We start from the raw sequence: 26,883 nt of genomic DNA, 5'->3' as shown, positions 1-26,883 counted from the left end.
TGCACTGTAGACTCTACAGAACCTGCTGGTATACTGGATTGTTTCTATACATAGACTTACTGTAATTTACACTCAATATACTGTGTTTTTAGCTACACTGACCATGCAGGTTCAACTGAGTCTACAGCTTTACTGACCATACAGGCAGAACTGTCTTTTCTGACGGTACAGTCCCTACTGCATCTACAGCTTTACTGACCACACAGGTAGAACTGTCTTTTCTGACGGTACAGTCCCTACTGCATTTACAGCTTTACTGACCATACAGGCAAACTGTCTTACTGACAGTACAGGCCCTACTGCATCTACAGCTTTACTGACCATACAGGCAGAACTGTCTTTTCTGACGGTACAGGACCTACTGCATCTACAGCTTTACTGACCATACAGACAGAACTGTCTATACTGACCATATAGACCCTTCAGTAATTCTACCGCTTTACTGATCATACACGCCCTACTGTGTCTACAGCTTCATTGTCTGGACAGGCAGAACTGTCTATACTGACCATATAGTCTTACTGCATCTACAGCTTTACTGACCACACAGGCTACACTGACCATACAGACTGTACTGTGTCTACACTGACCAAGGTCCGGCGGCTCTTCATCAACGTGACAGTAACTCCATTGACTGTGACGTAGATTTTGCGCAGGTAGGAGACGCCTGGCATCCCTCTCTCCTCATTCTTTCCCTCTACTGAAAACCAGGGACCTAGACAAGACAAAATGCAGCATCTTAGTACCGAGAGACAGCACATCAAATCTGGCACATGAACAGATAGCACCTCAAGAACCATTTTAGCTTAGTGCAAACATACACTTATCCATGGAAGTCTTTGATCCTGATTTTCTTGTAGACTTATATTACAATTAAAAGCTGCTTTAGCCTTAAAGACTTTTTGTCCAAGTGAATTTGCAAGGTAACAACAGGATTTCACTGATTATGTTCCACGTATACAAATTCGCACAGCACGCTCCCAGATGAGACTGGAACAAGGCCTTTAGCAATCAGTGTGAGGGACAGACGCCGGTACCATTGTTGTTGCGGCAGGTCCTGGCCAGGGTGTAAGTACAAGTGCCCATGAAGCTGTAGATACGCCCATCAAATGTCATGTAGTGAGGATCTCCTGATACATAGCAGTGAGCCGAGCCTGTGGATGGACAGAGATAAAAGTGAGCCTGTGAGGAGACGCAGAGATCCAGATACCCAAGGATGGGATGCTAAGCCTGTGAGGAGATCCAGAGATGGGAAACATGCAAGACTTTAGTGTGTCTCTAGACTGAACAAAAGAACTGCTGTGACACAGGCTGGAGCCCAGCTGTAACAGTCCAGTCCTGAGAGAGACAAAGGAACAGTGAGAGTGACTTCTTACCTTTGGGGTGGCAGCTCAGTACCCCGTCCTGAACTCCACAGTACTCTTGGTCTGAACAATTCCAGGGAATGCACACTGGGAACCCCAACTCACAGCGGCATTTTGACTGGCACCCAGGGGTGAAGAACTCCTCGCCCGACTGAGATAGAGAGGAATACAGCTTTTATACAGACACACTGGACGCTACAGTCCATTAACACTACACTGAGAGAGAGAGGGGTTAATACAGACACACTGACTGGACACTACAGTACATTAACACTGCACTGAGAGAGAGGTTAATACAGACACACTGGACACTACAGTCCATTAACACTGCACTGAGAGAGAGAGGGGTTAATACAGACACACTGACTGGACACTACAGTCCATTAACACTGCACTGAGAGAGAAAGGGGTTAATACAGACACACTGACTGGACACTACAGTCCATTAACACTGCACTGAGAGAGAAAGGGGTTAATACAGACACACTGACTGGACACTACAGTCCATTAACACTACACTGAAAGAGAAGGGTTAACAAGACACACTGACTGGACACTACAGTCCATTAACAAAAAATGGAGAAATAGCACCCCCACCTGGTAGTATTTTCCATTATACTGACAACCACAGCTCTCTTGCCTGACACAGATTCCGGCACTTTGAATAAAACCTGAGTCACACACACAGCCCTCTGCACAAGGCCCCTGGCACTGCCCATGACTGGACATGACACAAGACAGCGGGCATGGGGGAACACAGGGCTCGTAGTGATTATTGGAGGGGCAGAGGAGAGCTGGAGGAGGAGACAGAGAGAATTATGTCAGCATTCACCACAGCACTAAAATGTCAACTGTTTTCAGTAAACAGTCAACAAAACACAAAACACAATTCAAAATTGTATTTACACAAACAGGGGTAAGAGTCTGCAACAAGCTTTGACCTCAAGAGGTTCAGAGAGTCTTCTTCACAGCCTTAATGCTGCACTCAAAGAGCTATGTGATTGAGCATCTATTCTCTCGTTCTGTATGAAGAAGCAGAAAGGCAGTAAAGTCTCCAGCAGTCTCAGGGAGAGAGTTCCACGCTGGTCGTGCTCAGCTATTGATTCCCTCGGCCTGTCAGTGTATAGCTGTCCGTCTACAGGTCTCCTGGGTCCCTGGGTGTGGTCATACTCACGACAAAAAGTGCTGTTCCTCCAGGGTCCCACTGAGATGTTGCGATCCTGGCATTCGTTCACATAGGACTCCAGAGCCTCGCAGAGTGACGTCTGGGCTCCGTCCAGCTCACACACGTCGAACACACAGTCCCTGAAGAAACTCTAAGAGGACAGGCAGACACCGGCAGACTATCAGTGGAAGCTGTAGTAGTTATACCAGCCACAGAAGATAATTATTATTGCGAGGGAGGTTACATCCCTGAATGGAAGAGTCACCTGAGATGTCCCTGGGCGGCTTCCATAGGAGGCAGACATTTTGGCTCTTAAGTGGGCCAAGAGGAGTTATCGAGCTAACATGGCTGCCAACAGCCCAATTATTGAGCGCAGGTGCCAACAGGGATAATTAGGCTTAGCTAAGGTGTGTATAAGCCCCATAAAGCAGTGTAGGACTGTGATTTGGAAAAGACATGAGAGGATAGAAGATATTTGAGGAAAAAGTGAACAACCCACTACCGTGTATCGTTTCTGGTGTCACCCAACTTATAGTAAGAAGAAGAGACAACCTAAAATATATGCAGGACTCCAGAAAGGGAGTCAGGTTCTGTTTAGTAGTTTGCCTTGGTTTTGTTTAAACTTTTCAAACCTGTGGAAGTAAAACAAATTAAAAGGAGCTTCCAGTGTGGAGAAACACCGATTTTGTAGTATCACAAGACACAGCCATCTGACAATAATATTACCAGTAATAACTCACATTGGGGTTCACTCGGGGATGACAGACAGCAAAGGGTCCCTTGGGGTTCAACAGCATTCCACAGTAGGCAGGACTTTCATACACATCCTGTTCCTCATCAGTGCATTGTGGGATAGTCTCATTGGACGTCTGGTAACATCTGGAGGAATCAAGTGGCACAGAGATTGACTGTAAAACTAAATTGGCCTTTTGCTCACTGACACCACAAACATTCAGAAAGATCTTAATACACAGATTCCTACTGCAGAGCTATGTCAGCAAAATCCTCAGACAGGGATGAGCCAAACTACAATTTTTTCAGTTATATATAGACCATAAAGTAAACATATTTAGAGGGGCCAGGTCATCATCAGTGTCAACATGAGGACAAAATTTAGGAAAATGTCTTCATAAAGGTATTAGGTATAACTCCTGACAGACATTGTGGTGACATTCCCACAATGGAAATGATAGTTTGATAAACTAGTTGGCAGCTTTTTTCAATCTAAAAGTGACAGAAATATTTGTTCCAGGTCTACATGGATGATTCTAATTTGGTTGTAGGAGGGAAAAGTGGAACAAAAGAGAACGTAAATCAATAAGAAGTCCCCACTAAAGCAGGACTGCACACGTTTATGTTTGTGTATAGGTGTGTGAGAGGGGCAATGACTTCAGACAAGATGGAGTCTCTTTTCTGGACTACCTTCTCCAGAATGCTATGAGGAATGAGCAGCTGCCAGTTGCCACAAGACAATTGGTCAGTTAGCACTTCGTAATTTCCCCCCTGTCATTTCCCCTTTCGTCATTTTCCCCTGTCTGAGGACAGAGGGCAGATCCTCTGCTATGCGGCTGACCACCCACAGACCGAGCAAGACAACAATTGAGGAATCTGGGAGTTTCGAGATTTTGGAAGAGTGTTTTGAAGAGTCTGTTGTGGAAAAGCTGCCCAGCTTGATAATTAGAGACTGAACAGGTCAGCCAGGATTTCCCAGAAGAGCTAGGTTTTTGTATGATGTTTTATTTGGTTTAAAGTCTCCTTTGCTGTAAATAAACGGTACCTGGTTTATGCCTTACGTCTACTGTTTCGCCCTGACCCGACGGCTAAATTTCCCTATTTTAAGACATCCCACAGCTAGGAGTGTCACAGGGTGTGTAGATGTGTGTATATTTGTGTATATTTCTGTTTGTGTGTGTGTTCATCAGGTGTCTTACTTGGCGTCTGTGTTCCAGCTGTTTCCAAAGTCGTTGGGCGTGCTGACCAGCTCCCCGGCTGGCGTGCGGAAGTCATCCATGGCGTTGCCGTTGTAGTCCCCGCACAGTCCACAGAGCTTGCCCTGGTAACTGCAGGGAGGGGCCAACAGGAGGTGCTAGAATTTACACCTGATTTAAAACCTGCAGCCCCTTCCTTGTCCCCAGAGGGAAGAGTTGTATGTTGTTTCTTTGTTGCCTCTAGCCAAGATCAACATGTACATTTCTTATTTGAAGCTGTCACCTTTTCTTAACTGTAGGAACTTGTTGGAAAGGGTAGACGTCATTCAACACACAGAGCACCACCTGTAGTGCTCAGTTTGTGTTGCAGTCTCTACAGCTGCAGTTAGCTGTGATTATACTATTGCAAGACAGAATGCCGACCTCTGATTGGTCAGTCCAGTACTGGACCTGTGATGTCACCAAAGTACCAAAATATTCCTACGCCACACCTCCAAAGCTGACAGACACGACAGGAACTACTTTATATGGCAAAGGGATCTTTTCCAATTGAAATGATGAACTACAAGATGTGTACTGTAATGTACTAGATCCCCCAACTGTCCCAGAGCGAGCCAATAATTGTACAGTGTAATTAAGGAGTTCAAATAAATGTGCTTTCTGCTATACAGATAAACATAAGCCCTAACAGGCTTTACTCAATATGCTCATGACACTCACTCGCTGGTGACCTTGATATCCATGTAGTGGTTGCCATCGTATCGCACTGTCACCCCAAAGTCCGCTGATACAGTGATGTGTGTCCCCACTTTAAACACGGACACTCCAGGTGCAGGGCTTATTGGGATGTTCACCTTTGACCCATTCACCTTGAAGAAGAGGGAAAGAGTGGAAACGGGATCACAGGAGGTGAGATTTTCATATGACTGGGGTGTGCCCAACACAGATCACAAAAAAGAGAGATGCACACAACAATGAAATTCTTGCGGACTTCCTCATTGTATAGGTGGATTTGCACAGGTCTGAGCAGAGAATGAGGAGGCACAACCAAGTGTGAAAGCTGGCAGTGATGCCATTAAGAAAGGCCCCACCCCTTCTGTCTGCACTAACAGAGCTGACAACGCATTGGACAACTAGGACTGGGAGCTGTCAGCATTCGATTTTGATCATACAGAACTATAACGACCGGGAGTTGATTCAGCATGACAAATGCAAAACTTCAGTGATTCTGGATTCTTAAACATGTGTCTGGATTGTCTGCTAATTCCTACTGATCTGGTACTGGTGCAGGGCTGAGAGGTGACTCCGACCTCTCTTCCCCAAACCTGCCGCAGTTTGATCTTCCAACAGCCTCATCCAGTCTCCGATGTAACTTTGCTCTTTGAACATTGTTTCTGCATATTGTGCAAGAGATCTGCAGGCAAATGTGAATCCAGCATATGGCACCTGTGTTACTGTATGCTGTCTGCACCACAGAATTGCAGTTTTTCAAATTGTTAGGTTGAAGATCTAAAGAGCATCCAGCATTACCAACTTTTCATGTAATTAGGACAAATAGATTGCTCATCTACACCAATTATGGTTTAAAGGGAGACATGTCACTTTGACAATAAAAGTAAAAAACAAATGATAAATATCGTGGATAGGCTGAGTTTGTAAGAGGAACAAACAAACCTGTTCACAGGTTCCCATTCTCCCTGTAGAATGGTTTGATCATGTTGAAAAGTAATTAGCATTTCCAGATTGGATGTGAAAGTGATGATGGCCAATAAACAGAGTCTCTCACCATCACTGTGCCACCCTTGATCAGTGAGATGGGGAAGCCCCCCACGTGCACGTGCACGGCCTTGATGTAGGTCACGTGGAGCAGGCCGAAGCGATGCTCGTTGTCGGTGAACACGGCGAAGGTGGGGACCTGACTGGAATTGCAGGTCTTGGACAGCAGGTAGGTGCAGTTCCCCATGAAGCTGTAGTGCCGCCGGTCGAATGTGGAGTAATGAGGGTCGCCTGCCACTATACAGGTGGAGGAGTCTGAGAGAGAGAGAGGGAGGGCAGGGAGTGAACACAGTCACACTATCACTGTGTTGAGCCTGATAAAGATGAGACGGAGTTTATAGCTCATTTGGCACGGCACCAATGAGAGAGTGAGACTAGGAGACGGGGGACTCCATACCTTTGGGATAGCAGCCTGGCACCCCACTGACCTCGCGGCACTCCTCGGTGGGCAGGCACTCATTACTGACGCACTCCAGTGTGTAGTTACCAAGGCAACGGCACATCTTCGAGCAACCGTTTCCGAACACCAGCTGCCCAGGCTGAGGGAAACCGCGAGATAAAGGAGGTGAAGGGGAGGTTTAGAAAGAGACGCCACAACAGCCAAAAACAGCCAGCCCAGGCGCGACTCTCCATAATTTGTACATCACTCTGTACGTGAGATGTGTAATGTAAAATGCCACTTGCAGTCTGAGTTGTGTGCTCTGAGTTAAATAAAACTGGTCCAGTATCAATCACGCAGGTAGCTAAGAGCTGAAAACCTGCAAAAACTGGAGCTGTGCAGCTCTATTTTAAATTAATCAATATGGGGAGTGATGAAGTCAACTCACTGGATTGCTTCAGGATGGTCAGAGTCAAACTGGTGCTTTACAAGATCTTTGAGCCCCTAAACAGTCAGAATGCAGAGGATGGATCACATGGCCTCCTCTGATCTGCTGCAGGGAGCTGCGATACTGCTTGTTTTACTACAGTAAATCACTGTATAATTCCATAAGGTAGGACCGTGATCAGGCCTGAGGAAGGAGTGGAGAAGCGAGGTAAAGTGGATGCCCTGTCCCAGGGGGGGCGGCACATGGGCTTCTTCCTCACCTCGTAGTAGTTCCTTTCCTCGTCCAGGCAGCCGCACTGGTGCAGGGGCAGGCAGCGGCGCCCGCGGTACACGTAGCCGAGGTCGCAGAAGCAGCCGGTGATACAGGAGCCCGTGCAGTTGTAAGAGGGGGCCTGGCAGGTGGGCATGCAGGCAGGCCCACACACGATGTAGTGGGAGTTGGGGGGGCACTCCACTGAAACACACAGAGGACCACAGTGAGCGCTTGGCAAAGGCCACCCTCTTCATTTCAATGGGCAACATGAAACTCTGCCTCCCCTGCAAGTAGCTCTGCCTAACTATCTAACCTCTTTCCCAACGCCACCTCCTCTGCAGGCGGCTCATTTAACCTTCTTCCACGCTTCACCTTCTCTGCACCCTGCCTCAGCTTACCCCCTGGCTCCCAAATGCAACAAAATACTTACCTGGAGGCTTGCTGGTGGTAGTTGTGGTGGGCTTAGTTGTGGACGTGGTGGTGGAGCTTGTGATGGGCTTGGTTGGGGACATGGTGGTGGAGCTTGTGGTGGGCTTGGTTGTGGACATGGTGGAGCTTGTGATGGGCTTGGTTGTGGATGTGGTGGTAGAGCTTGTGGTGGGCTTGGTTGTGGATATGGTGGAGCTTGTGGTGGGCTTGGTTGTGGATATGGTGGAGCTTGTGGTGGGCTTGGTTGTGGATGTGGTGGAGCTTGTGGTGGGCTTGGTTGTGGATATGGTGGAGCTTGTGGTGGGCTTGGTTGTGGACATGGTGGAGCTTGTGATGGGCTTGGTTGTGGATGTGGTGGTGGAGCTTGTGGTGGGCTTGGTTGTGGATATGGTGGAGCTTGTGGTGGGCTTGGTGGTGGAGCTTGTGGTGGGCTTGGTTGTGGATGTGGTGGAGCTTGTGGTGGGCTTGGTTGTGGATATGGTGGAGCTTGTGGTGGGCTTGGTGGTGGAGCTTGTGGTGGGCTTGGTTGTGGACGTGGTGGAGCTTGTGGTGGGCTTGGTTGTGGACGTGGTGGAGCTTGTGGTGGGCTTGGTTGTGGAGCTTGTGGTGGGCTTGTTTGTGGACGTGGTGGAGCTTGTGGTGGGCTTGGTTGTGGATATGGTGGAGCTTGTGGTGGGCTTGGTGGTGGAGCTTGTGGTGGGCTTTGCTGTTGTAGTTGGAGAAACTGTTAAAAAAAATACAAGCAGTTGTGAGATACAAGAATTTATATTGTTCTTAAAAGCACAGAAAATTAAAATTAAAGACCTTCAATCGATTTCAGACTTCAGTGCAGAAACAAGACAAACGGAACTGGAGTCAAACCTGGAGTCACAAACCCTTGTTCAAGGGCACAACAACTGTGTCCTCCCTGGGTCTTGAACCTGTGACTCTCCCATATAGAATCCTAGCCATGAATCCAAGCTTCTGTATCACAATCACAGGACACGACACAGAGTGTTAAAAAAGGAGCAAACCCCTCTGTGCATGATGCTTTTCTAGAGATTTGGCTCATTGGAGCCATTGTTTGGTACATGGCCCATTTTTGGAGATTGTTGACGCAGAGGCGCTTGCAAAAATAACATAGAAAGAAGCTGTTTCCTCCCTGATGCATTTCTCACCTGAAGGAAAGCAGAAGCACACAAAAGGCGAACCTTTGATTTTCAGAAACAGATGCAATTGCTCCAACCAGTGCCAACCCCCAGTCATTTCAAACAGAGGTTCCCAATCAGAACAGCTCTTGTGACAAGTGAGTGAAATGATTACAGAATGTTGATGCTGGTATCTGTCCCCCACTAGTGTTTACTTTTGGCTACTTCAGGGCAGCCCTGGGACCCCTGATGCTGCTGTACCTTGACAAGCAGTGATGCAGACGCTGTCCACAGCAATGTCAGTCTTGTCCGTCTCTCCGTACACCCCCTCAATCACAAACTGAAAGACACCAGTGGCAAAACCATCACAGAATAGTTAGGGGAAACTGTGCACATCTAGGTCACGGCTGAGACTATCATAGCACAGTTAGGGAGCAGTGTGAATAGCCTTTCACTGCAGACACTGTCAAAGCACAGCTAGGGGACAGCGCACATAGCCTTTCACAGCAGACACTGTCATAGCACAGCTAGGGGACAGCGCACATAGCCTTTCACTGCAGACACTGTCATAGTACAGTTAGGGGGCAGCACACATAGCCTTTCAGTGCAGACACTATCATAGCACAGCTAAGGGACAGTGCACATAGACTTCCACTGCAGACACTGTCAAAGCATAGCTAGGGGGTAATGTGCACATCTATGTCACTGATGATACTGTCAATGCACAATTAAGGTGCACAACTGTTTCCCTGGAGGATACACACTTGGCCACATACACCAGGTGTCCGGGGTGCTTGAGACAGCTAGGGTATCGCATGCTTGCCATGCACCAGCGCCTCCTAGGACTAGATAGTAGCCTGCTGTCAGTCCTTTCAGCAAGAGCTGGATCGTTCCTGTCTTGTGGGCACTGTGTGGTACCGAGGGACAGAAAAAGCACGTCTCTTACTTAAAAGAGCTTGTTTCGGAGGAAAGCACACTCAGGCCTCACCTGTACATCCTGTACGTTGCCTGTGTAGCGAACCTCTGCCTTCTTCCAGCCCTGCCCTTGGTTGCCTTGCAGCTTGAACAGGGGTGGTCCCAAAGAGCCTCCTGAATTGAGGAAGGGGGCAGATATTAATTTGTTAATGGAGAAGATGTCATGTTCAACAGCTGATATTAGCCAAAGTGTCTTCTACTTGTATCCAAAGTATCTTCTATCTATTCATTCTGCTTGATGATTTAAACGTACAATCCAAATGAGGTACCTCTCTCAAGGGAAAAATAAAATACTGTCTCCCACGTTGGATTTGAACCTGCAACCCTGCAGTTATGAGTCTAGAGTTCTGACAACTGTGTCACACTGCATAGGCATGGTACTGTATTCATATAAGACAAATTTTCCCATCAGGGATATGAGCAAAATAACGAATTCCTTTCTTATTAATCAGAAAGGCCTTATGGTAAGGAAACTTTCAAATCTATTTTTTTTCAGTGTATCATTTATTTTTATGGAGTATTCACTTGAATGCGAGGGGACTTACCAGCAGCAGCGGCATAGGCGCTGAGCCTCATGGTGGTGGCTGTGCCGTACATGTAGTAGTAGAAGGAGAGCTGGAGGCAGCCCCCATTGCTCACAGCTGGGCTCCACAGCTCTGATTTTGCACCCGGTACACAAAATATGGAGTCCAACAGCATGTAGCTCCCAACTGTCATGATGGGCAAGAGAGGCCAAGACAGTGTAAGAAGCTACCAACCTTAAAACGTTATCAAGCCCTTGGAGGACTAACTATGGGATGCCACTAGGAGGCGCCATATTAGAGTGATGGAGGTAATGACATGTCTTCACAACTGGTGCTTCTGCCTCTGAGTGGTCAGAACAGAACTTTTGTTTTGTGAAGGTAAGAGTTATGTCCTTCTAAATCTGTGTAAAATATCCTATCTCCTTGTAATGTGCTCATTAGTTGGTTTGGATAAGTTGTTGTGAGAGATAAATTATTGTTGTTCTTTTGACAAAATGGTTGCTCCCATGATATTCAGTTTAGAAAAATTTAAAAGAATGCTGTCTGTGGTAGGCATGTGATTACTATTTCTTATACACAGCGCCTCCTAGTGGCACCCCCAGAGTTAGTTCCACACCTTACAAATACAAAGAAGGAGCTTTGCTTCACCTGCTAGTAGCATACTGATCCATGTAGGAGTGTCTGCGCTATCTAGTCAAGACAGATGTGAGCAAATTCCAGTCCAGGAGATCTGACATCCTACAGGTTCGCTAGTTGTCTGCAATTCCTCAGTTGTTAAAGACACGGAGCCTGAAGAGTATAGCTGAGCGATTAAATCGATTAATTCCACTCAGGAATCACTTCCAGCTCGCCCATACTGCGTGTGCCAGTGTTGTCACACTCCGGTTATTGGATCAGCTGTCTCTTACAGTTCAGGTATTCAAGAGACCTCAGAGTTTCTGGATTTTAAGCATTGGAATTGTGAACTTTGAAAAGCTTTTAAGCTTAACTCACTGAAAGTGCTATATAGAGTAGTTCTGTATAGATCACAAACAGCTTTGTTTGATTCCCTAGGCCCAATTATTTGTGAATTTATTCCATCTGGGAAACATTGTCTTTCACACACGAGGTCATGTCAATGTCAGACACGCATTCCCACAGAGAGCCCTATCGGACTCACAGCCTGGTTTGGAGAAGTCGTCCTCAGGCCCGGTGCCCTCGGTATCAGTCTGTCCGTTCCACTGTTCCCAGCCCGTAATACTGGGCTCACTCTGGGTTGTCCAGCCACACTGGTCCGTAACAGTGTCAAAATCACAGCCAGACAGGCAGCCTGCAGAGGGACACGTACAAAGACAGGTCAGCTGAGACGAGCACAGCCGCAGTAATCACTCCCCCACATTCTGACCAGCCAGCCCATGTAAGTGACCGGCACACTGGCGAACTGAAACACTGGCTGTCTCACTGACTGGCACAGGGCATGACTGGCATGATCACACACTGGCACATTGGCTAACTGAAACACTGGCTGTCTCATCGACTGGCACTGGCACTGACTGGCATTATCACACACTGGCACACTGGGGACTAATAGACATGCTGACTGGCTAACACACAGACCGATTGGCACAGTACCTTACTGGCCCATTGCCTAACTGGCACACTGATACACTCTCTGACTGGCATCATCACACACTGGCACAGAGAATTACTGGCATTATCTCACACTGGCACAGTGACTGAAAGGCGTTATGACACCCTGGCATCTAACTGGCACAGTGACTGACTGTCGCCCCTGGCACACTGAGGCACTCTCTGACTGGCTTTGCCCTGGTGGTTTAGTGAGTGCCTGCAGATGATCGGATCATGTCTGAGTGGAAATGAACTCTACCAGGACAGGCGCCACTGCTGATGGTGATGTTGTCCAACGCCGTGTCACAGGACGCGCTGAAGCCCCGCACGGCCTCGAACACCACCTGGGCACACAGACACACAAGAGGATTCACTGGATGGACAGGGCAAATCACGGTGTTGTTACAGTCCAGCACACTGTGGACTAGTAACGTTATGGCAAAATTACAGAATGATTTACTGTAAATCACAGAGACATATCAAGACGCAAGTGTGCTATTCCACAGCATTTAAAAGAGTCCCAACAAGAATATAACTGATAAAGGCAGAAGGCTGTGGGGAGTGTAGTCCAGGCAAAAGTCTCCATCTTGTCTGGACCTATTGCCTTCTAACAGGGAGGTACTGAACCATTTCTGTATATACAGGGTTATGGATCACAGTACTAGTTAAAATAATAGGTTAGATAATCAAACAATGTGTTTCTTGAGCCCTTTCAGTGTATTACTAATCAAATTTGTAGTCGTGCCGTGCTTTGACGTGTTTATAAAATGAGTTTTTGTACAAAGGTTGGAATTTCAGCTCCACCCTGTTGCAGGACAATGATCCAGCCAGGCCTGCTGCCAAACATGCCCGCAGCTTAGGAAACCAGGAATACAATCCTGCCTGGGATGGAACACAGACTGCGGAGCTTCTCTTGAATGAATTCTGCGTGCTCCCTTCATGATCACTAACAGAAATGCCAGAGCACCCAGGCACCCCCCCAGCACACATCCTGTTATTGCCCTAGCAAACCCATGTTGCCCTTCTGATATGCCCCAAGCACCTTCCTTGCACCCCCTGGGCACACTCCTGGTACCCATTGGCATGCCCCTGGCACTTTCCTGTTATCTCCCTGACACAGCCCTGTTACCTTGACACACTGTTGGTACCCCATGGCAGGCCCTTCGCTCCCCCTCGCACAACCCTCATTCCTCCCTGGGACACCCCTCGTTCCTCCCTGGCACCCCCGGCACCCCCTCAGCAGCAAGCCCTGGGCCCAGGCCTGGCTGACCAAGACTCACAGTGAGGTCCTGCCCGGGAGAGGCAGGGACTGTGACAGCCTCCCCCAGCCAGGAGTGGCTCTGGATTCCCTGTCTCTCCCACAGGAGCTGCTCCACCGCGCCGGGCTTCTGGACCAGCAGGGCCAGCCGATTATCAGACTCCAGGCCGTACATGTAGAACCAGAACTGCACACACAGCTGGCTGTCCCTCGGCCTCAGAACCGGGCTCAGCAGCCGTGCGCCCTGGCCGCTGACCACGTTGTCAGCCTCGTGGTAGATGTAGTAGCCGTCTGGGAAAGGGAGCGAGGAGATACAGTAGGAGCAGAGGAGAAAAGGCATTGGAATGAGGGGGAGAAAGAGGGGTTGACAATATGAGAGGATAATAATCAATGTTATTTTATATTGCGCCTTTAAAAGTAGCATCTCAAAGAACTTTAAAGTAAGTCTAAAACCAGTTGTAAGGACAGCGAATTACAGAATATGCACAAAAGAAACACAAGCAGTTAGTGCAGTAGAAGATATTCAGGATACTTTTAGAAAAACTGAGCCAACTCAACTGAGTCATGGAGCTGTAATTGTACACAACCGCGCTATAGTGTTGTCATCGTGCACAATTGAGCCATAGAGCTGAGCTATAGTGTTGTCATCGTGCACAATTGAGCCATAGAGCTGTAATTGTGCACAACTGAGCTATAGTGTTGGAATCCTGCGCAATTGAGCCATAGGGCTGTAATTGTGCACAACCGAGCTATAGTGTTGTCATCGTGCACAATTGAGCCATAGACCTGTAATTATGCACAACTGAGCTATAGTGTTGGAATCATGCACAATTGAGCCATAGGGCTGTAATTGTGCACAACTGACCCGTAGAGCTGTAATCATGCACGACTCATCCACAGCGCTGTAATTAGGCATACCATAATGCTAGGTAGACCAGTAACAAGTCAATGGTGCTAGAAAAGCGTGCACCGTACTCACTCCCATCAGGGAAGTCTCCGCTGGGCCCCGTGCCTTCAGTGGGCGTGGCACCACGGTGCCGTATCCAGTCGCTGTGATCCTGCACATCCTGTCGGAAGTCACAGAAGGGGGAGCTGTTGTTGTTGAAGTCGCAGGAAGTCAGCACCGCTGCAGGGAGACACACCACCAGGAGTCAATCACAGAGTCTGGGGCAAAGCACCACACCTCCATGCCCAGAGAGCCATAAAGTCATAACACTCATCTGGTGGCTTCTGTAGAGCACACCACCTAAGTGAGCTCCTGATCTATCAATTCCCAGCACACCTTGGGACAAAGCAGGTGGTCAAGCAACACACTTCAGCTTAGCAACAGTGCTGCGCTGCTGTTACCCATACTGACCGCCTTGTCGCTGTCACCACTGTTAATTAAACAGGGAACATCTGATCTATTTTATTGATCTTAGATCTGATTTAGGAGAATTGGGTTAAATTATGGTGATGCAATAATTATTTAACAGCGTTATGTAGAGACTATCTGTTCGCAATACCTGTTTGGTGTTACAACAGAATAGAGCCGCCATTTTGGCTCTTTTTCCACCATCTACTGTCTTTGAGCCAGGATGACTGCAGTTTCCAGATGTATTCCACCAATATGTACTCTATGCAGCCCATGCTGCATTGGAGCTACAGTATAGCAGCTTCTGTCGAGAAGTCCACTTACTGTTGTCCCTGGGGGTGTGCAGTACTGTCCCTCCTCCATAGTCAGAAACTGAAAGTTGATATCTGTAGAGAGAAAAAAAGACTAGTAACATGCTTAAGACTGTGCATTTAGGTCACTGTGCCAGGATAGTACTTTACAATGTCTCTAGCATTGCTGTGGTTTGATTTCACTGCCCATCCCTCTGCCTTTACCACGGCACAATACAACAACTATTGTAAGACTTCTTGCTTATAGGTATTATAAACAGGTTTAATAATAATAATAATTCCTTACACATATTTGGCACACTTCTGGACACTCCACCCAGTAATAATCCTATCCCAGAATACTGTAGCATTCTTCCCTGGTAGAGGTCTGTCCAGGCAGGCACCCTCTCAACTCTGACCTTTTGCCCCTTTGATCAAGCTCACTCTCTCCCCTGCCCCTCTATAAAAGGGGACCCCCGCGCTCCCCTCGTTCTCTTCTTGCACCACCCCCAGCTGAGCAGTGGCCTTTCTCCTCTCTGTGTAACAGAAGAGGGGAATAACGTCAGAGTTGCACAGAGAGTCTCACTCAGGGACAGTGGGCTGACGTCACTTCTGGAACTCGCTCGGCACGCTGAGCCCTGTGGCAGTCGCAATACTTTAGTTACAATTTCTTATCTCGGGTTGAAAAGGTCATGTCTCGGGGTGAATTGTTTGTTATCCACGTGCCGAGTGTGATCTTGAATCCATTCTTAGAATGCTTCAGGGCACTATAGGTGATCTCTCAGATTATTACACCATTATCTTCAAAGATAAGGAGTAATTGTATGCTCAGCAATGCGCTCTGATAATGACAAATTAATGTAGTGTATGCGATATCAAAACAAAAGGAATCAATGCTAATATAAATAAAAAAATATTTATACAGTATGTAACCGTCTGTTTATTGGTGTTATTCGAAAAAAAAAGACTTCAGGCCAGTGATTAAAAAATTAAAAATAGCTACGACTTTTCATGTTTTAGAATCTGTCTGGAGTGACGTTAAAACCGTATTTACAAAACTTTACAAGTGTAGTTCCATAGTTTTGTTTTGGAACCGATAAATGTACGAATTACACGAGGTGGGAATACAGCATGTTTTAGTATCCAAATGTGTGAAGAAAACCAACACTGGCTTCAAAAGGTATCAAATATAACCAATGACTAGTATGAACTTGTAAACATATAAAACTGGAAAAATACGGTTCATATTCATTAAAGTGTTCACAGATTTTCTGCTGGAACAATCAGTAAAATAGACTTCAAGGGACTTAATGTAGTGAAATTAAAAAAAACGTCTACACTCAAGCAGATAATGGACATGAAACGTGGTTAATACGCCTATAAACAGCGATTTGAAATAGTCTTCTCTTGTGCGCTGTCCCTTACTAATATACCAGCACATTATCCACATTCGGCTAACCCGTAACAGACATGGCCGTGTGATTTATATTAATATGCCCCGATTAACGCAACGCTTTAACTCCGCAGTTTTGCTCCAGAAAAGTAAAGCCCGCGCACAACCCTCAGACAACGAAGTCGGGTTATTTCACGCGCACGTGCCTCGCTCCACAGCTCAAGATTTCATCTTTTTAGTGGAAATTCTTCGGCGCTGACAAACAGGTGCCAGCCTGGTCCGTCGTTCACGATCTAACTTTGCTTCTCACTCCAATCAGGGACGCCGCTATGCGTCTTTAACAGTCCTATATGAAAACATCATCAACATTCCCAAATTTCTGGCCCAAACTCCCCCTCTTGGCAGGACAGTTCTCCTCCCTGAAGTACCCCCCCGGATCTGTGTGGCGCCCAGGGGGGGCAGAACCATGATGTGGAATGAAGTGTCCTCTCCTGGACAAGGGAAGAATTTGGGGAATCCTTTGGAAATGGAAGGATTTTTACTTTTTTGTACTCATTTTTACTCTTCTGTTTACCACAGTTCTTCAGCCTTTATTGCAGCTGAGCCCTCTGTGAATGACAGCCTTAATCAAATCCATTATCAGTTTATGTCCTGCCTGTCTCAAAACATAGAAAAAGCTGCAAATCTCAAGCAACATGCCTGAACATGCAATTCATTCAAGCCTGTTACTCTTTATGTTCCCAAACTGCATCGAACTTGTACGTTCAATGAAGTAAGAGTAACCACAACCAGAAGGCAAACCAACAGATTTTGGGGTCCCAAGTTCACCATTTGGGACACTTTATTCCGTTTCAAAGCTCTCCTGTCTGCTGCCTCAATAAAGACCAAGCAATGGCAGAATGTCCTTGAATCAACAGCCAAAGCAGACACGTCTGTAAACCCTTATAATGTGAATGGGCACCTTGGTTCACCAGCAATGACAGAAACTCAGCACACGTCTACAGAATCAGCAGTTTAACACAAAGCGGAGGGCACAAGTGAAAATTAGTGGAAGTGCCTTTAAAACCAAGAACAGGAGACACGACTCTACAAAAAGAGTGGTGGGAGTGTGGAATCAGCTATTCAGCCATGTCGTTGGAGCCGATTCCCTGGCTCCTTTCAAGAAACAGCTGGATGGGATCCCGGAATCAGTTAGCTGGACTGCGCCAGCTGGACGCAATCATTTCCAAAACCGCAGCAGAGAAGACACGCAGCAGCCCTGAAAAGAACCCGCGACCCAGGGGTGCAGACCAGGAGGGATAGGAGCCCCATGTCGCACCCAGGTGACAGCTACACTAGCAGAAGGAGAGATCCCGCAGGACGCTGCTGCCAGCCAGGCAGAAAAGGGGCTGAAATCATCCACTGGCTCCTCTTACCTGTGGCTCCCATGTCCCAGTGTGTGGATCCTGCCTATCCAGGCAAAAAACAAGAGGAACCCGGGGTAACAGCAGCGCATGATGCCCAAGGACTATCCCAATCGGCCAGGCAGTCAGCAGGAGACGAGGACGAGGCCGGGGGTGAGGCAGGATTATATAGCTCCTGGGACACTGGGCTGGGGGTGGAGGGGTGTGTGTGAGGCGGTCAGAGGTTTATTGCATTCTCCTCGATTTTTTCTTTCTTTTCTTGCAAAACTGCAGGGTGTATCAGCGACCATGAGATAGGACTCAGGGTGTGTCAGGGTGAGGGCTTGTGAAACTCGGTGCTGATCAGGAGAGGTGAGGACAGAGACGGAGGCTCACCTCGCCTTCCCTGCCCTTACCAAACAGACTAAATGGGCTGAATGGCCTCCTCTCATTTGGAACTGTTCCAATTTTATACTACTACTACTAAACTTTATTTTATGTAGCGCCTTTAAAGGTGGCTTCTCAAAGCGCTTTACAGAAGAACAACAACAATAAATAAAAAATTCACAAGATAAAACACATACACAACACACAGGGGAGGCTGTGGATGATGGTACTAAGTATAGTAGGAGCAGAGGGGTAAAGAATAGAACCAGTTAAGTAAAGGCTCTTCTAAAGAAGAAGGTTTTGAGAATCTGATATCCTTGGGGAGAGAGTTCCAGAGCTTGGGGGCATCACAGGAGAAGGCCCTGTCACCCATACACTGTAGACAGGCTTGGGGGACAGTTAGGAGGCCAGAATTAGAAGAGGGAAGGCTGTGAGGTGGGGAGTAGGGCGATAATAGTTCAGACAGGTATTGAGGTGCCAAGACATGCAGAGCCTGTCAGGTGAGCATGAGGATTTTAAAGTCCATATGGAATTTGACAGGAAGCCAGTGCAAGGAATCCAGGACAGGAGTAATGTGATCACTTGCACTAGACCTGGTCAGGATCCTGGCTGCTGAATTTTGGACATACAGCAGTTTGTTCAGAGTAGATTTAGATACCCCAACGAGTAGAGCATTACAGTAGTCAATTCGGGAAAACACAAATGTGTTGATCACCTTTTCAGCCACGGGTAGTGATAACATAGGGCGTAGTCTAGCGATATTTCTGAGGTTAAAAAAAAGATGTTTTGACAATATGCTGCACACGTGAGTCGAATGTTAAGCCAGAATAGAATATCACCCCAAGGTTTTTCAATTTAGACTGAAGCTCAAGTGCAGAACCATCTACAGAGGGGTTACAGGACTGGCTTTACGAAGTTGATGGGGGGTACCAATAAGCATGACTTCAGTCTTGGCACAGTTAAGATGAAGAATATTTTTAGTCATCCAAGTTTTTATGTCAGAGATGCAATTAGATAGAATAGAGACAGCCACATCAGTGTCAGCTTTGGTATGGATGTATATTTGCGTATTATCAGCATAGAAATGATAGCTGAGGCCATGTGAACTTAAAAGCTGACCAAGTGGAAACATGTAAATGCTGAAAAGCAAGGGCCCCAGTATTGAGCCCTGAAGAACACCAGACTTAACCAGACCAATTTCAGACCTATACCCATTAAGAGAGACAGCGATCATTTTCTTTGATATTATGGTGTAGCATCTTTTAATAAAATCCTCTACACAGAATACCAGCCATAGAGCAGCTCAATACTGTATTGTTTTGATACCATCCATTTATTTTCTTACCGCTTCTTCCAGTTCAGGGTTGTTCAGGGTTCAGAGCCTATCCCAGAAACACCCTGGATGGGACCATCACAGTGCACACACTCAGATCAGAGCCACTTTTCACAGAAGCAAATTCACTTACCACTCCTGGACTGTGGGAGGAAACAAGGGGAGAACACACAAACTCCACACAAATAGCACCCCAAGTCTGTAATTTAAACCAGGGCCCCAACACTGCGGCACCATGCCACCCCACTAATGTTACAGTAGACAAAATATGTTAGAGCATTTAGAGCAATAACTTAACAGGGCAAGGGAGAGTGATACTGTAGCTAGACTTGTGTTATCCTCTTAGACCAGAGGTGGCCAACTTTAGCATCTGGATTCCACGCTGCTCCAGGACTTTGATCCTTCCACTACGCCAAGTTCTGAACTGATCCTCAATTGCTTTATTCGCCCAGGCGCTGCACATGACATCAGCAATCAAGGAGGAGCTGGAGAAAAGAACTGTCATGGAATTCAGCAGCCCAGCTTGAAAGAGTGTTAGTGTACATGAGACGCAGCTTGAGCTGGGATTCTGTCAGAGCAGTGACCTCCTTGGGAATATGTATCACTACACGCAGACCTCTGCTTTGTCCACAGTGTTTTCTCTCCTGCGGGAGTGTGGAGTTGGCATAATATAACTGTACCACGGTACACCACAGAAAGAACAGATCGCACTGTATTACGGCACAGTGGTGTCTTTGCCCAGTATGGCAATAAAGACGTACTGGATGTTATGAATTCAGAGAAACAGTGGCAAAGGAAGGAGCCTGTGTACTATAATTGCCTCCAAACCATGCGAAACTCTTTACCACGCAAACTTACAAAGACAGACTGTCAGAAGGGGGTGTTCATCACGAACACTTCCGGTTTATCTCCTAGTTCATCACAGAACATCACAGTACCAGGGCACACTTGCGTAGCTCAATAGCCTGTAGTCTGGCACAAGAACAGGAGAACGGTAGGCAGTTCTTTACTCAAAATCTGATAACTTGTCCTCTTTTAAGAAATAGCTGGATGAGATCTTCCAGTCAGGCTCTTCCTTACACAAAGGGTGGTGGGAGTGTAGAACAAGCTACTCAGCCATGTTGTTGAAGCCAGTACCCTTTTTTTTCAGAAACAACTGGATGAGATCCTGGACTCAGTGAGCTCGAAAACAAACTAGATGCACCGAAAACCCTCCTCTCATTTGTCACCTTTCTTATGCCCTTAAATTGCATCCAGTGTTAACCATCGATCCCTCCACTTTCTATCCACTCTATCCAATTAAGAGCTGCGAGAGAGAGCTTTGCCAGAGCCTGTCCTAGCAAGTTAACAGATGCAAGGTAAGATACACCCTGGACAGGACGCCAGTCCATCGCAGGGAAGACACACAGTCACAAACACACTCACACCAGGGCCAATTTTCCCAGAAGCCAGCTCACCTACCAGCACAGTCCACAGTCTTTGGACTGTGGGAGGAAACTGGAGCACCAAGAGGAAACCCATGTGAATACAGGGAGAACATATAAACTCCAGGCAGATAGCACCTCAGGAATTGAACATAGGGTCTCATGATACGCCAAATCCAGTGTTATGATTAAAAAGTTTCAAATGATCATTACACCAGGGCAAGCACACTCTTGACAGCATCTATAATGCTCTGGAGTGATGTTGCTCTTAAACCAACCCCCCAGACACAATCCTGTCTCCCTTGACAAGTATAGGTATTATTATTTGCCTAATGAAGCACATTGCTGTCATGCAGATGGCGTCCTGTGGAAACTGGGTGGAAATTGAAAGTGTGGTGCCGGTAGCGGCTGGGGCACGCTCTTCCCAGGTCTTGGAGATTTTCAGTTCTCCTACTCAGTCTCAACTGTGATGGAAGACAAACGGCAGAGGGACTTCTTACTAAGCGCTTCGAGAAGCCACCTGTAAAGGCACTAGATAAAACAAAGTTTATTATTATTATTATTATTATTATTATTATTATTATTATTATTATTATTATTATTATTAATAATCTGGGGATGGTGTGGCTCGCGCTGATTTTCAAAGCTCCACAGTGCCGCGCTCATGCAACCTGAAAGAAACACTTTGTCAGCTCTGGATACACTGCCTTTCCAGCCTGGGAGAAGCTACGGTTTGGGATCCTTGGGACACAAACGCTCCCTTTCTCCCTGGGTGAATGAGTAACACTGCAGGAGAGAGAGCCCCCCCAGCAGCACACTGAGCAGTAAAACGATTAAGAGGCGTGAGAGGCAGTAATAAAGATGTGGGATACTGAAGGAATCTCGGCGGTGTTCCCTCAAAGTGCTGACGCTGCAGTAGGGATCACACAGCAGGAATGTCCCTAATAAAGAATTAGGGCAGACCAGCAAATTATTGCTGCTGCTGCTGTTGGTGTTATCAGCATGCTGCGTTTCATGTGCTCTCCTCGGGAGTCAGCACACTCTTTGCGAATTTGTGAATTGTCCAGCAACCACTCTTTACAGAGGGGGCAGTGGGATGTAGTCAGCAAGACTCCAGGCTGACACCTGGTGTCACCTTCTGGGTGCGAGTCCCTGATTAGGACCCTGGAGTTGAAATTTGACTGAAGCACTTTACCCCAGTTGCTTCAGTCCAGCATTGCTGGGGGTTCATTCCTGCTGTGGATCGGGGGTCTTATTCGCTTAAGACCCCAACAGCCAGGCTGAGCTGTGGTCTGATGAGGTGATGGGGCTTGGAAACAGAATTTCTTTCTGGGAGGGAAGATGGTTTGATTTTTCAGCATTCTCGCCCTGGCACGTCTGCACACTCCTCAAAAGGTTGGGGCTGCCCCAGCATTATAATAACCTGGGGTAGTCAACTATTCTGTAGGATCCAAGCAGTAGCTGGATTGAATAACAAATGTCTTTAGGGCATGGGAGGTAACCAGACACAATCCAGAAGGCAACATGCAAACTTCACACAGGAGGTCCCCCGGACAGAACTGAGCCCATGATCAAGGAACTCAGAGACAAGCACCACACATACTGCTCAGCAGAGTTACAGCAAAACAAACCCACATGTGTCAGTATCTTCACTCTACTGGGGCGGTTGAGGCATCTGTGACGATACTGTAAGTTTCTTGAAAGTATCTGAGACCTTTAAACTGACAGCTCTGCTCCACACCCATGACTCACCTCCATCTGGCAGCGCCACTCCCTGTGCCCCGCAGATCTGCGCTTTCACCTCCCTGCTCACAGAAGGGGCGGCGGGGGGGTACAGGAGCAGAGGAGGACACGAGCTTGGCTCTGCCAACGCGGTGTGGCACAGTGTCCGCTGATAAGGAGCGATGGCGAGCTGCCACTAAAAATAGTAACACACCCTCAGATTAACTCTGATTAACGAAGCATCCATGTTTTAATGGTGCACAACACCTTCACCATCAGAGGTGCAGCTGCATGGGGTTGGGTACTCTGTCAGAAAGTGAAGTCAGCGGTTCGTAAGGACCCAGAAAGAGGGCAGGTGCTCTGGGACATCAAAAGCCAGGCAAAATTCTTCCCAAATGACACACAGTGCCTGGGCAAGGTACATTCAGACCTTCCTACTCCTGTGGTTGCTAGAGCCCATTTATTTAAAGTTGAGAGTCTCCTTCAGCAATGTGCCTGAGTAGTTTGTTCCAGACCCCCATAACTCTGAATGTAAAGTAATGCCTGCTATTGCACATACTTAATCTAAGTTTAAAAACAGATTAGCTAGGTTTTCAGAGGAAGTTAAAGTATTGTCCCAGATCATAACGGTGGTTGATTTCTGGGGAGACTGCCCATGCCCAAGTTATCAGACTAGCACAAGGTCGAAATACCAGTGAGAGTGTCATCAGCATGGAGTGAACAAGGATGTTTGGAGCCCCGTGTGTCGACAGGAGTAAAGCCCATACACTTTCTAATACTCTATGCCAGGAGTTCTCAAGGAATGACAAACAGGAGTGGCGATAATGGACAGATCTGTCAATGTCACCTTGATGGGCAGCAATCAGTGATCACTGACCCTGTCTGCAACCAAGCTTCTGGACTGTGAATGACAACCTCGGGAACAGCTCGGGAGAGGACCTCCCTCAGTCAGTCACACTTCTCCTCTGCTAGAACATGCACTGCACAAAAGCCTAGCTCCTGAGTTCAGAATACAGAAGCCAATGGTTGAAATTCCATTTTAAATCAAGTCAAAAAAGATCCAGAGCTCCCCCCCCAAAAAAAGCAATTCAAACATAAATGGATGATGGTGGAGCCATGAGCTGCCCGTAAAAATAACTCAAAATGGCTCCTGTCCAGCTGCACTCTCCCCCACTGTCATGCTCTGCTCTGCTCTGCTCTGCCACTGGCTGGACACAAACATGCATTCGAAGAATGAAGGACACGTGACTGTAAAAGAGGGGAACTATACAAAATACACAGAAACAAGATACTGGAAGGCCATAAACACAGTAATAAAACAGAAATATGAAGATGCTTGAAGTAATAACGTGCTGTAAAGATAATTCTTGGTCCTAAATGGGATTTAGTTGTGCTTTAACAACAGTAACAGAGGGAGCCTCCCTTTCAGAAAGGGTGACACGTCACGCGATGGTGTGCAACTCTGTTCTGTGCCCCTGGAATCCCCTTCAGAGATGCCCAACCATGACTTAGGAGCCTGTCCTGACATGCCAGAGCTCACCAGGTCTGTTATGTCGGGGGCAGTGGTCAAGCCGAGGGTGAAAGTAAAATAAGGGGACGTGTTGTCATTCTTGTTGCAGTGAGGCATCCAAGCTGTGGCTCTGAGGGGGCTGAGCAGGACGATAACCTGACCCCAGTGCTATGACCACGTGCTTTACCCAGAGACAGAATACAATTCAATTCAAATTTTTATATAGCGCCTTTCACAACAAGGTTGCCCCAAGACGCTTAACAATGTAAGTGACCCTACATGTTGTGAATACAGAACAGAAATGACCAGAAGACAACGGAGGAGAGGAACCAAAAACTCCTTAGTAAGGAGAAAAAAAAACTCTAGGGGTCCAAGGTCAACTGGCTGCCCAGCCCCTCTGGACATGCTAACATTATACAATTAAAAAAAGGAATAAAAGAATGCAGTCCACCAGCGTTTCATAGGTTAACCCGACAGGCCATTCGCACTCTTCCTGAGGGAAGACTTCTGAGCAAAGACCACAGATCCAAGACAGCACCACATTATCTCCAACTCGATGTCTGGCACAGCCAGTAGAGGCTTCTCATACTTTGGCTGCAATGGAAGAAGCGATTAGAAAATGGATGGATGGTGCCCTCCAAGGAGATTTCTGCTGGTGCCCCCTTATTCTGGCATCACTGTTAGTGTTGATGAAATCCTGGATTGGACTGACATTGTCTGTACCTCCTGAAAGTTTGAACACCTAAATCACGTGTACGTGTGTGCACGTCTCTGCCCAAAACTAAATGTAAACGAAAATCTTTAATCAATCCTACACAGCTGCACACTGCAGTTGTCAATGTGGCAGATAGTGTTCTGTTTCGCCTAGAAGACAGACAGGGAAACGTCAGTGCCCACTCCCTGTTGCTTTCGAGCTGTACAGCCAATAAAAAAGGGAGAAGACTGCAGGTTTTCTGTGTGTTGGCACAGAACGGCCTTAAAAGAGGATTGGAATTTATATAAACCGGGCGGAGGCTTCACACATATTTTCCATGCAGGTGTCAACACCTTGATGAGCTAAGAGCCCCATTAGCCCTCAAGCTTTCCCATAAATGTCTGTGTCTGTATGGGCAGCAAGCCACTATTTACGGGAGATCACCCGCTGCCATGGTAACAGGAGGTGTCCTGATTACGGATTACGCGCCAGGGGACGCGTTGGACGCGGAAGGGCGCGGGCACCAAAGTGCAGAGAGGAGGTGCCGGCAATAAAATTGTGTAACGGGCTGCTGGCCCTGGGAACCACACCAGGAAGACAGGCGAGCGCAACGACCCTGGCGCTGAAATCTGCGCTACTAACCACCGCTTTCATCCGGTTTTCCCTGCTCCTGGAGATCCCCTTTTAAAAGTGTTTGACGGCGACCGTACCCCTTAAAACGGGATAAAAAATAAAAAATAACGACTTACATATCGGCGAAATATAATCAAGCTACTGCAGTCTACAAGCTTCTTTTGAGTGGTGGAGGTAATAATGATAATATCCTTACACTTATTTAGCGCTTTTCAAGACACTCCACTCAAAGAGCTTTGCAGGTGATAAGATCTCCCCTCCATGCTGGTCAAATTTATAGTTATCGGCTCACGGAGAAAGGGGTGTTCAACAGCGACTGTTCCCACAATTTAAATGAACGGAAATACAACAGCCCTAACCAACTAAACATCCGTTAATAATCCAGACATTTCGCTCTGCTTAGCCTCTGCAGGTGTCGCGCCCCGGCAATAAGCAGGGGGTTTGTTTACAAACGAGGGGACCGAGACCAAAGTTTTATACCAACTTTTGATGAGTGCTACCTTTCTCCTCCAAGACAAACGGTAACCATACTCAATCGAGTATCCAGTTAGACTCTTTACAGGCTTTTTCACAGGTCGCTCAGATCTATTTTTGCAATTTTGTACGTTAAACCGTTGTATAAACGCGACCCCTAGATGGCAGAAGTACTAAGGCGGTGCGCATTGAAAGCGGAAGGTGTCATTATTATTCAATCATTAATTGGTTTGAGTTAGAAGGGCCCACGTAAGTAAAAACATCATCAACAAATGTGTGTTAAGAATTAAAAATGAACATGCAGAAGATTAGAGATCGAAATTATAGACTGTAATGTGTGCATCCCCCGCACTGCCCCAGCATTGTCCTGCGCCGAGGAACACGGCTGAGAAAACCTGAAAATATCTCCGATCCCGCAAGGGCCAGGAGAGGCACAAGAAAACTTGAAAGGATCAGGACCGCTGACAATGTCATCCTCAACTGCAGAGCAACGCAATGTAGTCAAAATGGGAGGCAAGTGAAGAGTACTGATGAGTGTTTTAAGCATTTAGCTATTATGTAATGTTAATGTTTGTAACTGAAATGCATTACGGTGTAATACTTAAAGTGTCTAACGATTAAAACGTGAGAATATATTTTGTACTTTGAAGAACAGGATTACAAGTGGCAGGTCGTTTGGTAATTGTGCTGCTGATTTGAGGCAAACTGATTTGAAGCCTACGTTACTGTTACATCACAACACAGGAGACTCGCATGTCTTTATTGGTAACAAAAGCTGCCCAAGAACATAAAAGTGGGAATACCATCCATCCATTTTCTAACCACTTTTTCCGATACAGGGTCACAGAGAGCCGGAGCCTATCCCTGGATGAAACGGGTGCAAGGCAGGGTACATGGACAGGACACCAGTCCAACACACACACAAATAAACACAAACATGCACACACACACAAAAATAAACATAAACATGCACACACTCACACCAAAGCCAGTTTTCCCAGAAACCAATTAATCTCCCATGTTTTTGGACGATGAGAGGAAACTGGAGCACCTA

At 46.9% G+C, this 26,883-nt stretch overlaps 1 protein-coding gene across 1 annotated transcript in view; it reads right to left on the bottom strand.

The window, feature by feature from the left end:
- Positions 1-17,786, bottom strand: part of zanl (zonadhesin, like) — a 41,274-nt gene extending 23,488 nt beyond the window's left edge. Inside the window, exons 1-21 of the mRNA XM_069186867.1 lie at positions 17,686-17,786; positions 14,912-14,973; positions 14,213-14,359; positions 13,256-13,524; positions 12,235-12,319; positions 11,527-11,676; positions 10,389-10,553; positions 9,857-9,957; positions 9,130-9,208; positions 7,743-8,465; positions 7,320-7,513; positions 6,631-6,772; positions 6,244-6,488; positions 5,178-5,326; positions 4,461-4,589; positions 3,270-3,408; positions 2,539-2,680; positions 1,962-2,158; positions 1,377-1,515; positions 1,038-1,154; positions 591-715 (exon numbers count right to left, since the gene is read on the bottom strand). Coding sequence (XP_069042968.1) covers positions 591-715; positions 1,038-1,154; positions 1,377-1,515; positions 1,962-2,158; positions 2,539-2,680; positions 3,270-3,408; positions 4,461-4,589; positions 5,178-5,326; positions 6,244-6,488; positions 6,631-6,772; positions 7,320-7,513; positions 7,743-8,465; positions 9,130-9,208; positions 9,857-9,957; positions 10,389-10,553; positions 11,527-11,676; positions 12,235-12,319; positions 13,256-13,524; positions 14,213-14,359; positions 14,912-14,973; positions 17,686-17,765 — 3,579 coding nt within the window. The 5' untranslated portion in view covers positions 17,766-17,786. The remainder of the gene's footprint in view (positions 1-590; positions 716-1,037; positions 1,155-1,376; positions 1,516-1,961; positions 2,159-2,538; positions 2,681-3,269; positions 3,409-4,460; positions 4,590-5,177; positions 5,327-6,243; positions 6,489-6,630; positions 6,773-7,319; positions 7,514-7,742; positions 8,466-9,129; positions 9,209-9,856; positions 9,958-10,388; positions 10,554-11,526; positions 11,677-12,234; positions 12,320-13,255; positions 13,525-14,212; positions 14,360-14,911; positions 14,974-17,685) is intronic.
- Positions 17,787-26,883: the final 9,097 nt, after the last annotated feature.

Source organism: Lepisosteus oculatus, chromosome 3 (assembly GCF_040954835.1).
Source record: "Lepisosteus oculatus isolate fLepOcu1 chromosome 3, fLepOcu1.hap2, whole genome shotgun sequence".
Lineage (NCBI taxonomy): Eukaryota > Metazoa > Chordata > Actinopteri > Semionotiformes > Lepisosteidae > Lepisosteus > Lepisosteus oculatus.
Note: the sequence above shows the minus strand (reverse complement) of the source record. Positions and strands in the feature narration are given on the sequence as shown.